At 42.7% G+C, this 12,869-nt stretch overlaps 1 protein-coding gene and 1 long non-coding RNA gene across 2 annotated transcripts in view; both read left to right on the top strand.

The window, feature by feature from the left end:
• The window catches only part of LOC309354698 (vomeronasal type-2 receptor 26-like), a gene marked incomplete at both ends in the record, with an annotated part of 5,419 nt that extends 567 nt beyond the window's left edge, over nt 1-4,852 (top strand). The window contains 4 exons of the mRNA XM_081884963.1: nt 616-907; nt 2,384-2,611; nt 2,871-2,997; nt 3,951-4,852. Of these exons, the coding sequence (XP_081741089.1) occupies nt 616-907; nt 2,384-2,611; nt 2,871-2,997; nt 3,951-4,852 (1,549 nt within the window). The remainder of the gene's footprint in view (nt 1-615; nt 908-2,383; nt 2,612-2,870; nt 2,998-3,950) is intronic.
• Nucleotides 4,853-5,462: 610 nt separating this feature from the next.
• On the top strand, nt 5,463-6,564 carry LOC309354975. The gene is made up of 2 exons (XR_014162399.1): nt 5,463-5,673; nt 6,136-6,564. It is a non-coding gene; the product is annotated as an uncharacterized lncRNA (long non-coding RNA).
• Nucleotides 6,565-12,869: the final 6,305 nt, after the last annotated feature.

Here is a 12,869-nt window from a genome sequence, read left to right as displayed (position 1 = left end):
AGTTAATGGAGGGTTGTATTGGTTAGCGAGTTTTCTTTTTTTGCTTCTTATTTTTTTAATGTATTATGTGATGTTATGTTCTATTTTTAAGTTATGAACTGCCCTTAGATCTACCAGTGAAGGGTGATATAATAATTTAATAAATAAAATGAATTATCATCATCATCATCATCATCATCATCATCATCATACATAACTGTGAACTTCTGTCACCATCAATAGGCAAAGTTTTGTTCAGTCATATAGTTTCAGGTATAAAGAAATAAATACGGATATATAAATGCAGAGAGGCATGGTGCAGAGGTACCATCAAAGGGAAATGTAATGCCAGAATCTGCAGGCAATGTAAATCACATGATTAATGTAAAGATACCAAATCACTCATTAGACTGTGAAATAAGTTCATTCTGCTAGGGTGCTTTGTACTGAAAGTGCAGAGGAAAACCAAGAGAAGGGCAGGTGTGTGAAAGATACACTGCAGATCACAAATACAATTGCTCTTCTCTATCATAACTCAGATTTTGGCTGAATGTGTTTTTTGAATAGGAAGATGACATAACAGCCTCATGCATTAAAGTATTTCCCCCTCCCCTTTTATATCTTCCCTATTTACAGTATAACCCCAAAGTTCTATCAGAATATCCTGGCCTTGGTGTTTGCCATAAAAGAGATCAATGACAATCCAAAGATCTTGCCCAATGTCACCCTTGGTTTCCACATCTATGACAGCTATTCTGAAGCGAGAATGACCTATCGAACCATTTTGGACCTTCTCTTCAAACAGCAAAGATTTGTCCCCAACTACAAATGTGACACTCAGAAAAACCTCATGGCTGTGATTGGAGGACTTACTTCTGACACTTCTATCCAAATGGCAGATATCTTAAGTCTCGACAGGATTCCACAGGTAGAATCAGTGCATAGGGGAATGTGGGGAAGTTGAATCTGACATTCTTTGATTCAGAAGGAGAAGAGAAATATTAGTGTGTGATGGAAATAGCCAGAAATTCAATTATTTTCAGATAACTAAAAAATATTGAGCCAGGATTTTTTCTTCCATGACTATTTCAAGTTCCACCTTCAACTATCTTTAGGAAATGTTCTGCTAAATTATCATTTTCTTTTAGCTCACCTATGGCTCATTTGCTTCAGAGGAGATTCAATCAAGGCAGACAACTTCTTTTTATAGCATGGTCCCAAAGGAAATCCACCAATATGTAGGGATTATCCACTTACTTCAGTACTTCAGATGGATATGGGTTGGGCTCTTTGTTTCGAATGATAATAGTGGAGAACATTTTTTGAGGACCCTGGAGCTATTGTTTTCCGACAATGGGATATGTTCAGCCTTCACAAAAAGAATCTCACATCAAGTTCATATGGATAATATGGTAGGAATGTATGATATAATGGGAAGTATTTATCAAGGTCTCACAGATGAAAAGACCACGGCAGTTATATTCTATGGAGACTATGGGACAATTTCATGGGTGAGAACTGTTTTTCTTTTCCAAGAAAATGTAGGTAATCAAACTACATCATTTGGGAAGGTCTGGATCATGACCGCCCAGATAGATTTCCTCTCAACCGGACTTCAGAGAAACTGGGATTTTCAAGGGTTGCAAGGTGCCCTTTCCTTTACAATTCACTCAAAAGAGCTTCTACAGTTCAAGCATTTCCTTCAGAACATCCAAACACAGTGGACCAAAGCAGATGGCTTTTGGAAGGACTTCTGGGAGCAGGCATTTGACTGTTTCTTTCCAGATCCTGGTATGCCAGTCATGGATGATGGAACGTGTACTGGAGAGGAGAGGCTGGAAAGTCTCCCGGCAGGTCTTTTTGAAATGCACATGACTGGGCAGAGCTACAGTATCTATAATGCTGCCTGTGCTGTAGCTCATGCATTGCATGCCATTTCCTCATCCAGATCCCTGCACAGAACAGTGACCGCTGGTCACAGTGTTGGAATAACATCTCTGCAGCCTTGGCAGGTAATGTTGTAGAGCCAAATTTTCTCATGTCTATGAACTGATTAACAGAACAGGAAATAGCTTTATACAAAATTAGGCCTGTCATCTATCTGTTTCAGCATTGTGTACACTGACAGGCATGGGCATTGCAGGGTTTGAGGCAAGATGAAAATTCCGAGTGTTACCGGAAGATTCTGGGGATTGAATCTGGGCCCTTTCCATGCAAGGAGCTGCTACCCTTTACTGCCCCTCTTCTTATACGTAAAAAACTAACCAACCAAACGCAAAAAGATTCTGCATCTGAGTCATGGTTACTCTCTTGCTGGTTTACATTTCATCTTATAACTTGACCTTGGAGTCTGTTTCGCATGGGAACCTCAAATAGTTTGATTCTTCTTTTTCTTTTTAAACAGATCAACTCATTTCTTCAAGGTGTTTCATTTAACAACTCAGCTGGAGAAACAGTGTCATTTAATGATAACAGGGAAATGAGAGGAGGATTTGATATCATGAATCTGGTCACATTCCCAAACACATCTTTCCAGAGAGTTAAAGTTGGATCGGTGGGTTTCAGTGATAGAGGAGATAAGAAGTTAATCCTCCATATGGACAAAATTCTATGGCACCAAAGTTTTAACCAGGTATGGATTGGAGTTACCAAACTGCACAGAGCTGGCAGGTATGACTAAAGTTACTAAATAACAACAAGCATATCAAGAACAACAATGATGTCTAGTGAATTCAGACATATGATGCGAAATTGATATGCCAAATCTCCCTTTACCTACTTTGAAATCAGTTTTACCTTGAAAGTGCACTAATAATGAAGCATAAGTTTTTCCTGTGGGTGGCATATCAGAAAGCACTTCCACCTTCAACTCCTCTCATATTTTTTTACAGGTGCTTCCCTCTTCTTTGTGCAATGAACCCTGCCACTCTGGTCATCAAAAGAAAAGGAAGGAAGGGGAAAAGTTTTGTTGTTATGATTGTGCTCCATGCCCAGAGGGGAAGATTTCAAACCAGACGGGTGGGTAAAGGTCTTGCATTCTGATGACCAAACAAAGAGACTGACATACAGGCTGGTCTTCAGCTGGGCCACTTTTATTTAGTGAACATATCAAGATCAGGAGAGGAGGATAAATTCAAATGGCAGAACTGTAGCCATTGGGTGAAACACAGGGCTTTTTTAAAGCCAGAACTCACCAGAACTCAGTTCTGGTACCTCTCAGGTGGGCACCATTGCCATTCTAAGGGAATGAGGAAGGTGTTCACGGTGAATTGAAACTAATGCTCAGTTATGGAGCAAAGCCCACTTCCCTAAGCAAACTAAGGAATTGGGGGATTAGGGACGTGGCAACCCAGTGACAGCCTGAATTAATAGAAGCTATGAAAGGAAAAGTTTCAGGCCAGCAAAAGGAAGCATTTGCTCTCCTACAATCTCTGGTCTTCTTTTGAATTTGAACCCCTGGCTGACCCGGCATTGCTTTGCAATTGTGTTAGAAGTTTAATTGCTGCTTCACCAGAGGAAACAAGGTTCCTCAGGTATAAATCCAACTAGGATTGTGGGAGGGAGAAAAACTAAAAGCCCAAGCAAAGGAGGGGAAGCCCTGGTAGGCTAGAATGTGCCTCTTCAAAAGATAGCAACTGGCAGGCTGCAAGCGAAAGTGAGCAGAGAGAGACCCCTGCACAAATGAACAAGCCTTAAAGGGGCTGTGACCAAACCAAAAGGTTTCCTTCTTATGTAGAAGCCTAAAGCAGACCTCCACATCTCATGCCACTTTTCAATGCTACAGTATGTTCACTGCTGGTTAGTGTGCTGTCTCTCATGGCCAATGCGCCACAAGTGCGCCTCGGCAGCCAGTACTGCTGTGGTGGAACAGCCATAATGTATAATTTGTCACAATACATAGTTCATTCAATGGGCTAGGTCAGATGAATCAAAACTGAATTTCTATTGAAGCTTTTCTTTATTTTTCTCAGATATGGACGTATGTTTCAATTGCCCAGAAGGTCAATATCCAGACAAGAAGAGAAATGGATGCATCCCCAAAGTTATACATTTTTTGTCCTATGAAGAAACTTTAGGGATCACTTTAGCCTCTCTTAGTGTCTTATGTTCTTTGATTACTGCTTTGGTGTTGGCTATTTTTATCCAGCACAAAGATACCCCCATAGTCATCGCCAACAACCGAGAGCTCACCTACACTCTCCTGGTTTCACTCCTGCTCTGCTTCCTCTCCTCTTTCCTTTTTCTCGGCCAACCTGGGAAAGTGACTTGCCTTCTCCAACAACCTGCTTTTGGCATCATCTTCTCTGTTGCTGTTTCTTGTGTGTTGGCCAAGACTATCATTGTTTCTCTTGCATTCATAGCCACAAAGCCAGGATCTAAGATGAAGAAATGGGTGGGAAAGAGACTGGCCCATTCCATTGTCCTTTCAGGTTTCCTCATTCAAGTTGGTATCTGTACTCTGTGGCTGACAACGTCTCCTCCCTTCCCTGATCTAGACAGGAATTCAGTAGCTGAAGAAACCATTGTGCAATGTAATGTTGGGTCTGTCACCATGTTCTATTGTGTTTTAGGCTACATGGGCCTCTTAGCCCTCACCAGCTTCATTGTGGCCTTCCTGGCCCGCAAGTTACCTGACAGTTTTAATGAAGCCCAGTTCATCACCTTCAGTATGTTGGCATTTTGCAGTGTTTGGATCTCTTTTGTTCCAACCTACCTGAGCACAAGAGGGAAACACATGGTGGCTGTGGAGATCTTCTCCATCTTGGCCTCCAGTGCTGGGTTACTGGGTTGTATCTTTTCCCCGAAATGTTACATCATTGTGCTAAGGCCTGATCTGAACAGCAGGGATCAATTAATACGAAGAAAGATTTAAGAAAGGAATAAGAAATGTGTTTTCACTCACAATAGCTTTTCTTCTTAAACCTCTTTGAGATTTTTTGACAATCAACAAAAGTGTATAATTTTTATGAAATCAATAAATACAGACCCTAGTGCCTCTTGTGAAATCAGCAGGAAAAAATCCTATAAAATTAGTTATACGTATACACTACAGACACAAATCACCTTGAAAGCAGTTTAATGATTAAGATTTTAGTAGGTACAACGTGTGAAGGGGAGTTTTATTTGTTTCTCCCATAAAACAACTTTACACACACAAAGTTTCTTTGGTTTTCTGGGTAAAAAGAATAACTGTTTAATCAACAAAGTGAGACCTCCAGGGGAAGATCAGTAACTCAGAGGCAGAGCATCTGCCTTGTATGCAGAATGTTGCAGCTCCAGGTAGGGCTAGGAAAAGACTCCTGTCTAAATCCCAGGAGAGGCTGGTCCCAGGGAGTGCTGATAACTCCAAGACAGTTGGACCAAGTGTTTGGCAATGTATAAGGCATTTCTATTGGGTTTAGGCTATTTGGAGAACCTTCCAAAATAAGTTATGCAGCCTCCCACCACTAGATGGCAGTAAAGGTACTTCCATTCTTAGAAGAAAGCAGCCATTTACTGTCTGAGGTTTCTCTGACTCTGGTATGATAACAACTAACGGCTGCAGAAGTCACTGAGCTCAGGAAGGAGCAAACTTTGGTGCTTGTCTGCATTATTGAATTGGAGAGAGATGCTCATTGAGGATGGCCTCAATAACTTGGCTAACTCGGTGGAGGCATCTCTTTGGACTACTCGTCCTATATCAGTGGACCATTGGTAAGGAAATCTTAGCTTAGGAAACAGATACATAAATAAGCAAAGTGGGAAATAATTAAATATAAAGCCTGCAGTGTAGGTGGCTTTAGTTCAGGATTTCAGCCAGCTTGTCGTGACCCTTTCTGTTGTCCTTTTTTATGCTCACTGTCTCCCTTCCTGAGAGAGAACAGAACCCATATTTTAAGAACATGGATCTGGGAGGGTGGCTGGGTGTTTGTGTGAACATTTCAGATTTAAAAACACAGTTTTAAAAAAGCAAAGAATGGGCAGAGGAAGGGAAATTGTCTTTTACTTTATCCCTCCATTCCCTACATTTATTGTGCAGATAGTGCTTTAATTCATGTACTGCAGTTTTGACAGTATTTCTGGATTTCTTTCTACCAATTGGTGAATGAATACTGACTGTGTACATTAAGGCAAACATTTAGCATGTTTTTTAATACTTTCTTCAAAATCCTGCAGTCTGCGGCTCTGATTCCCAAGTGACCCAGAGTCCGTTATCACAGAACATCCAGGAAGGGGGACTGTTTGCTATCACCTGCAGCAACCCCAATGAATATCGCACCCATTTTTGGTACCGTCAGCAGCCTGGAAGGAGCACCGACCCTCCTCTTGTATATAGCATCCCAAGAAAAGAATGAAACCAAAGGACGCTTCACAGCAGAGTACTTGGAGAAGGGAAAGAAAAGTCGCCTGCATCTCTCTGGTGCTCAGATTCAAGACTCAGGCACTTACTTTTGTGGCGTAGAGCACAGTGGCGCTGGAAGGGAGAGACTCATGACTCTAACTTCAGGTCTTCTTCAGCTCTGATGTTCACCTTTAGTCTGTGATACTCTGCTGCTGAAAACGTTCCCCTACAAATGTTCATAAAGCCCAATATTAAATAACTTACCAAGTCTCTCTATCTATTACATATGCACATGCACATGCACACACGTACACACAGGCATGGGGGGGGGGAGAGAGAGGAGAGAGAGAGAGAGAGAGAGAGAGAGAGAGAGAGAGAGAGAGAGAGAGAGAGAGAGAGAGAGAGATATTTGTGTTAGGGAAATATGAATCTTTCAGTTTGGTTTCCCTTGTTTCCCATTATTTTGCCAATCTTCTGTTCTCCACATTTTGCCTGTTTTTTTCATCCCCCTGGGAAGAAAAATCCTTCCAAGTGTGTAGAGACTAAAATAGTTATATTGTTCCGTTAAGTGGTCTTGAAGAGAAACTGTTATGCAGAAAGGAGACAACAGCATACTTGGCATGATTTAAAGAGAGTAAGAAAGCTATGTTACTGATCAGGAAACATTTAGAGACATCAGGAGTCAGGGAAGGCAACAAATCCTGCTGTAGGAACTCCAAAGAGAATTGCAGATTCAGCCCTTTATGCATAGTCAGAGTTGGTGCTGGGTGGGGCTGTAACCCGGGGCACAGTTTTTTTGTTTGTTTATTTGAGGGGGAACATTTCTCACAAGGCCCTGCCAGCTTCTGGGGCTTGGAGGGTGTCATGAGCTGTTGTGTCCGTCCCACTCGCTCTCCAGGACGCAACAGGGCAGGGCGCGCACACACATCCCCCCTCCCCCAATCTAGTGAAGATGCGGACTTTAAATTGATATTTTATGATGTTTTTATTATTCAATACAGCAATTCATAAATTTAATGAAATATTGAAAATGAAGCCACTCCTGCTCAAATTCTGAAAGTGGAGGTACATTCTTTGGGCCAAATTAGAAAATCCCTCCCTTATGCAGATTTCCTTTCAGGCTGCTTGAAAGGAGCAAAATCTGACATCCCTTTGATCCTCTGAAAGTAGGCGCATAAAACCAAGCCACAAGCTTGTGGTCTGTGTCATAGCAGCTCTGCTCCGTGTGTGACTGACTTGATGCACACTTATCCATTCTCGCACACAAATGAAAAGACAATGTTGACTCTTGGAGAAGGGATGGCTGTTTTGTTCCTGGTCCTCTCTGCAGGTACTCTCTCTTGTGAATTGTTTATACCTCTGGATCTTGACATGACTTAAAGTCCAGGGCTCAGTTAGGGGCACTTTGCTTTACACGAGATGGGCATAAGGATCTTCCCTTTGGTTCCCCAGATGTAAGCAGCCATCCAGCTTACACTAATGGTTCATCAGGTTATGTCCCTTTCTTTCTTTCTTTCTTTCTTTCTTTCTTTCTTTCTTTCTTTCTTTCTTTCTTTCTTTCTTTCTTTCTTTCTTTCTTTCTTTCCTTCCTTCCTTCCTTCCTTCCTTCCTTCCTTCCTTCCTTCCTTCCTTCCTTCCTTCCTTCCTTCCTTCCCCCCTCTCCTCTGCCTCATTCCATTTTCCCCCTTCATGAAGTTCTCTCTCCTTTTGTTCAATTCTATTTCTAAAGGATAAGAGAAATGACCTGGCCTCTCCCAGTTATTCTGTCTCCTCCCTGTGTTTCAGGCCAAGGACAAGCTTTAACCCAGGACTCCTTTGTTTCTGCCAAGGCAGGAGAGCCCACCCAGCTGAATTGCTCCTATTCAGGATCTCCCAATACCTTGCAATGGTACAAACAGCACCCGAGTGGACAGATCCAGTTCATGGCCTTGTTGTATAACACCAAGTCCACCACTGAGCCTCATGGCTATTTCAGTATGAGCCTCAATACAAAGAAAACAGTCACGTTTTTAACTCTGCACAGCACTCAAGTTGAAGATTCTCTTGTCTACTTCTGCGCTGAGAGTCACAGTGCTGTAAAAGTGCATCCTGCCAATCACAAAACCCGCTGTCAAGGGAGTCACAGGGAGAAACAAAGCTTTGCCCTGAATCAAAAGCCTTCTGGATTAGTAGAAGTTCCTGAAATTTTACACACCACATTAAACTGATAGATTTTCAGGCAGTTTTCTTAAAAACGGATGTGCCAAATCCAATGTTTATACTCTTGGGTGGGTTTTTGTTGTTGTTGTTTTTTGCCTTTTTGGGTGGTTTGCTTAAAAAAAACCCTCAACTATTTTGTGGTCTTCCTAAAAAATGTTGAACAACTTTCAGGGTGTCCTGGTTTTTACTTTTTGAAATATGGCAACCCCATTCAAAAGAATACTTAAATTATGCTGCATGTCACGGACATGACTTAATAATAATACCTTTATTGTCAATATACAACCTGTGTACAATGAAATTAACTGAGCCTCCCCCCCAAAAAACAATCACATTGCACTCTGTGTGCTTGTCGCACAACACACCAACCCCAAAAGTCAGTTGCACTATATTATTTTCCATTCAGCAGCCTAGCAGCCCACGGATAGAAACTGTTTTTTAGCCTGTTGGTACGACTGATTATACTTCTATATCTCCTGCCCAAGAGCAGAAGATTAAAGAGGTGCTGGCTGGGGTGTGAATTGTCCCTGAGAATTTTCCCTGCTCTCCTAAGGCAATGATCCCTTGCAATATCTCTAGTGGGCTCAGTGGACAGCCCATAATATTAAGTGCTGTGTTCACCACCCTCTGTAAAGACTTTCTGTCCATGGCTGTCAAACCAATGTACCACACTGTGATACAATATGAGAGGACACTTTCTATTGTGGACCAGTAGAAGGAGGTCATCAACTGTTGTTTAACATTGTTCTTTCGTAATACCCTGAGAAAAGGAAGTTTCTGTTGGGCCTTTCTAACCACCTGAGCTATATTGTTTTTCCAAGTGAGGTCTTCACTAAGGCATACTCCCAGGAATTTAAAGGAAGAGACTCTCTCCACACAACCCTCCCCCCACCAATATATAACGGGGCTAGTTCTCCTCTCTTCCTCTGAAAGTCCAACACCATCTCCTTTGTCTTGCTAATATTTAGGTGCAAGTTATCCCACAGTCAAGATGAGCAGTCTGAGTGGGGGGGAGGGGTAAGTCGGTCAGAAGAGGTAAAAAGAGACTTGCCTCTTTCTCAGCCAGCTCAGCAGTGGGCTAAAAAAAAAAACCTTCTTAGAAGGAGGAGAGACTGTACTTTATCAGTACAGCGGGAAGGTCGGGGGTGCTTCCATGTTCCCTGTTGGAGGTGCGATTTGAGCTCAGATGCCTCAACTTCATCTTGATGGACAGTCACTAGTGTGAGTGGCTCTGAGGTTAATGACCATATACAATAAATCTTCTTGTAAATACAACTACTGGGTGCTGATTATCTAAGCTGGCAGCCTGCCATTTCCTGACACTGCATCATAATGGAAGTGCGAAGAAACAATGCATTAGGAGATCATACATGTCATTCATTTGCTCCCTTGAATATTGAAGTTGCTTGAGCTGTTTCTTACAGCATGTACAGCAAAGTATATGAGGGTAATGTCAGGTGAGGGCCTGTGGATGAGGGCTTCCCATAGACATTTGGTTGGCCACTGAATGCAGCTGAGCAAGAGGGACCTTTGGCCTGACCCAGAAGAGCTCTTCTTTATTTGTTGCATTTGTATCTCACATTTTCTTCAAGAAGTTCAAGATACATGGTTCTCCCCCTCATTATTTAATTCCCACAACCGCAACCCCCTGAGGTTGGCTGAGAGTCAGTGACTGGCCCAAGGTCACCCAGAGTCACCAAACATATGCCCATTATGGGAAAACCAGAAGCAGGACCAGAGTACAACAGTGCTCTCCCCACTTATGATTCTCTACTATTCAGACTACTCTTCAGAACCATCCTTCCTCTGAATTGGCAGTAGAACCAAACCATATGGGATGCTAATCAGTAGTAGCCTTATCTTCCACTATTTTCTATGTAGAGTAGACCCTCTCTTTTTCTTTCATCTGAGGGGTTGTTCGAGCATGCCCTCCTCTCAGATTTTGAACAGATTGTACATTTCTGTTCTAAATACCTTTTCTAAATCCAGCCTGGAAAATTTGTCTTGCTTCATTATGTAGGGAAAGCTCCTTTCCTCTAAATTGGGGATGGCTTGCCTGATTTAGAATGTCTTTGAAATAACAGGGAGGGAGCAAATTCTGACATCCCTTTCGATCCTCAGAAGGCAGGCACATGAAACCAACCCACAAGCTTGTGGTCTGTGTCATAGAAGCTCTGCTCTGTGTGACATGCATCCATCCATTCTCTCACACAATTGAGAAGATGATGTTGACTCTGGGAGAAAGGATGACTGTTTTGGTCCTGGTCCTCTCTGCAGGTAATTTCTCTCCTGCAAAGATCCTGGCATGTCTCATTTAGGGGCACTTTACTGCATGGGATGGGTAGCAGAATCTTTTCTATGGCTCCTCAGATATAAGGAGGCTTCCAGCTTCCACTAATGGTTCATCAGATTTTGTCCACTCCTCTCCCTCATTACTTCTTTCCTTCTCATTATTTTATCTCTGTTTTTCCTCTTCTACTTTTCTTGCAAAGGATAAGAGAACTGACCTGCCCTCTCCCTGACATCCTGTTTCTCCTCCTGGAATTTCAGGCCAAGGAGAAGCTATAATCCAGAAGGACTCATTTGTTTCTGCCAGAGCTGGAGAACACATCCAGTTGAATTGCTCCTATACAGGAACTCCAAGTACCTTGCAATGGTACAAACAGCACCTGAGTGGACAGATCCAGTGGTTGGCTTCACTGTATACCAAGTCCACCACTGAGCCTCATGGCTATTTTAGTATGAGCCTGAAAACAAAGGAGAAGTTCACATCTTTAACTCTGCACCACATTCAAGTTGAAGATTCTCTCGTCTACTTCTGCGCTACCCAGCCCCCTCCTTGAAAATTTAAGGGGGGGGGCTTGGATGTTGCCCCTGCTTCCAACTCTACAATTCCATGTTTCTATCACCTGGAAAAGGACACGGGTGGTGCTGTGGGTTAAACCACAGAGCTTAGGGCTTGCCGATCAGAAGGTCGGCGGTTTGAATCCCCATGACGGGGTGAGCTCCCATTGCTTGGTCCCTAGCCAACCTAGCAGTTCGAAAGCACATCAAAGTGCAAGTAGATAAATAGATACCACTCTGGCGGGAAGGTAAATGGTGTTTCCGTGCGCTGCTCTGGTTTGCCAGAAGTGGCTTAGTCATGCTGGCCACATGACCCAGAAGCTGTACGCCTGCTCCCTCGACCAGTAAAGCAAGATGAGCGCTGCAACCCCAGAGTCGTCCATGACTGGACCTAATGGTCAGGGGTCACTTTACCTTTACCTTTATGACCTGGAAATTCTCCATCTGAAATCCTGGAGAGCTGCACCGAGCCCGTGCAAAATTAGTAGTCTGTCATTACAGATAAAATTACAGACTATTGGTCTGTCATTCTCGGTGGTCTGCACTGTGCTGATACACACACATGCACAAATCAGCTGAGCAACCATATAGGGGTAATTCATTTTGTGAAACAATTATTGGCTACAATTTAAGTAGAGGCATGCAGTGTGCATGTTTTATCACATGGTGGTGCCACCAGGCCGCTTTGAGTGACACAGCCTTTCTTAGTCTTCCAGGAGGACTAAGCCCTGCCCCTTTGTTCCTTCAAAGAGATTCAGCCTGAAGCAGCTTGCTTTTAATATCTATGGCTCCAGGTCTGCTTTCTTTGCTCCCCCGCCCATGCCACATCTTGGATCTTCTGCAACAGGGAACTACAGACTCTTGGCTCTTTTCCTCCTCACTCAAGGGAACTTTATTCTGGAAAAAAAAAGAATCTCTCTTCTCTCTCTCATCTGGGATTTTATAAAGAAGTTTCCATTTCAGATGGTGAATAATGCCCATTGCTGGAATCTCGATCATTGTGATGTTTTGTTCATTAGGTAGGTAGCCTTTTCCCTTTTCAAAAAATCCAGACTTTATATCTTTGCTCCCAAGACTGTGCTGATTTCCTTCCATTTGGCAGTGTAAAGTATTTTATAGAATCATAGAACTATAGAGTTGGAAGAGACCCTGAGGATCATTGATTCCCCCCTAAGAAAAATAGATGCCGGTATTCATCACAAAGTTGTTACAGTAAGTGTCACACTTTTGAATAACAACAAAAAAGAGGTGCCGGTACCTTGAGTACCCCCTTTAAAAAAGCATGCTGAGAATCATCTAGTCCAACAGCCTGCAATGAAGGACAATGTTGCTGTCCCATATGGGGACTGAACCTGCAATCTTGACATCATTAGTACCACACTCTAACCAACTGAGCTATTGTGGTGCCAAAGGCTAATGTGGTCCAGCTAGAGGTCTTTGTTATTTGGCAATCCTCCTCTTCTATTTCTGGACAAAAATCTAGGATCCTGCTTATGGAAGCATCCTGGGACCCTACATCAGCTTT

The sequence above is a fragment of the Podarcis melisellensis genome (assembly GCF_964234715.1).
Source record: "Podarcis melisellensis genome assembly, chromosome: 13".
NCBI classification, from domain to species: Eukaryota; Metazoa; Chordata; class Lepidosauria; order Squamata; family Lacertidae; genus Podarcis; species Podarcis melisellensis.
The sequence above is the reverse complement of the archived record's forward strand: the minus strand, read 5'-3'. Positions and strand labels throughout refer to the sequence as shown.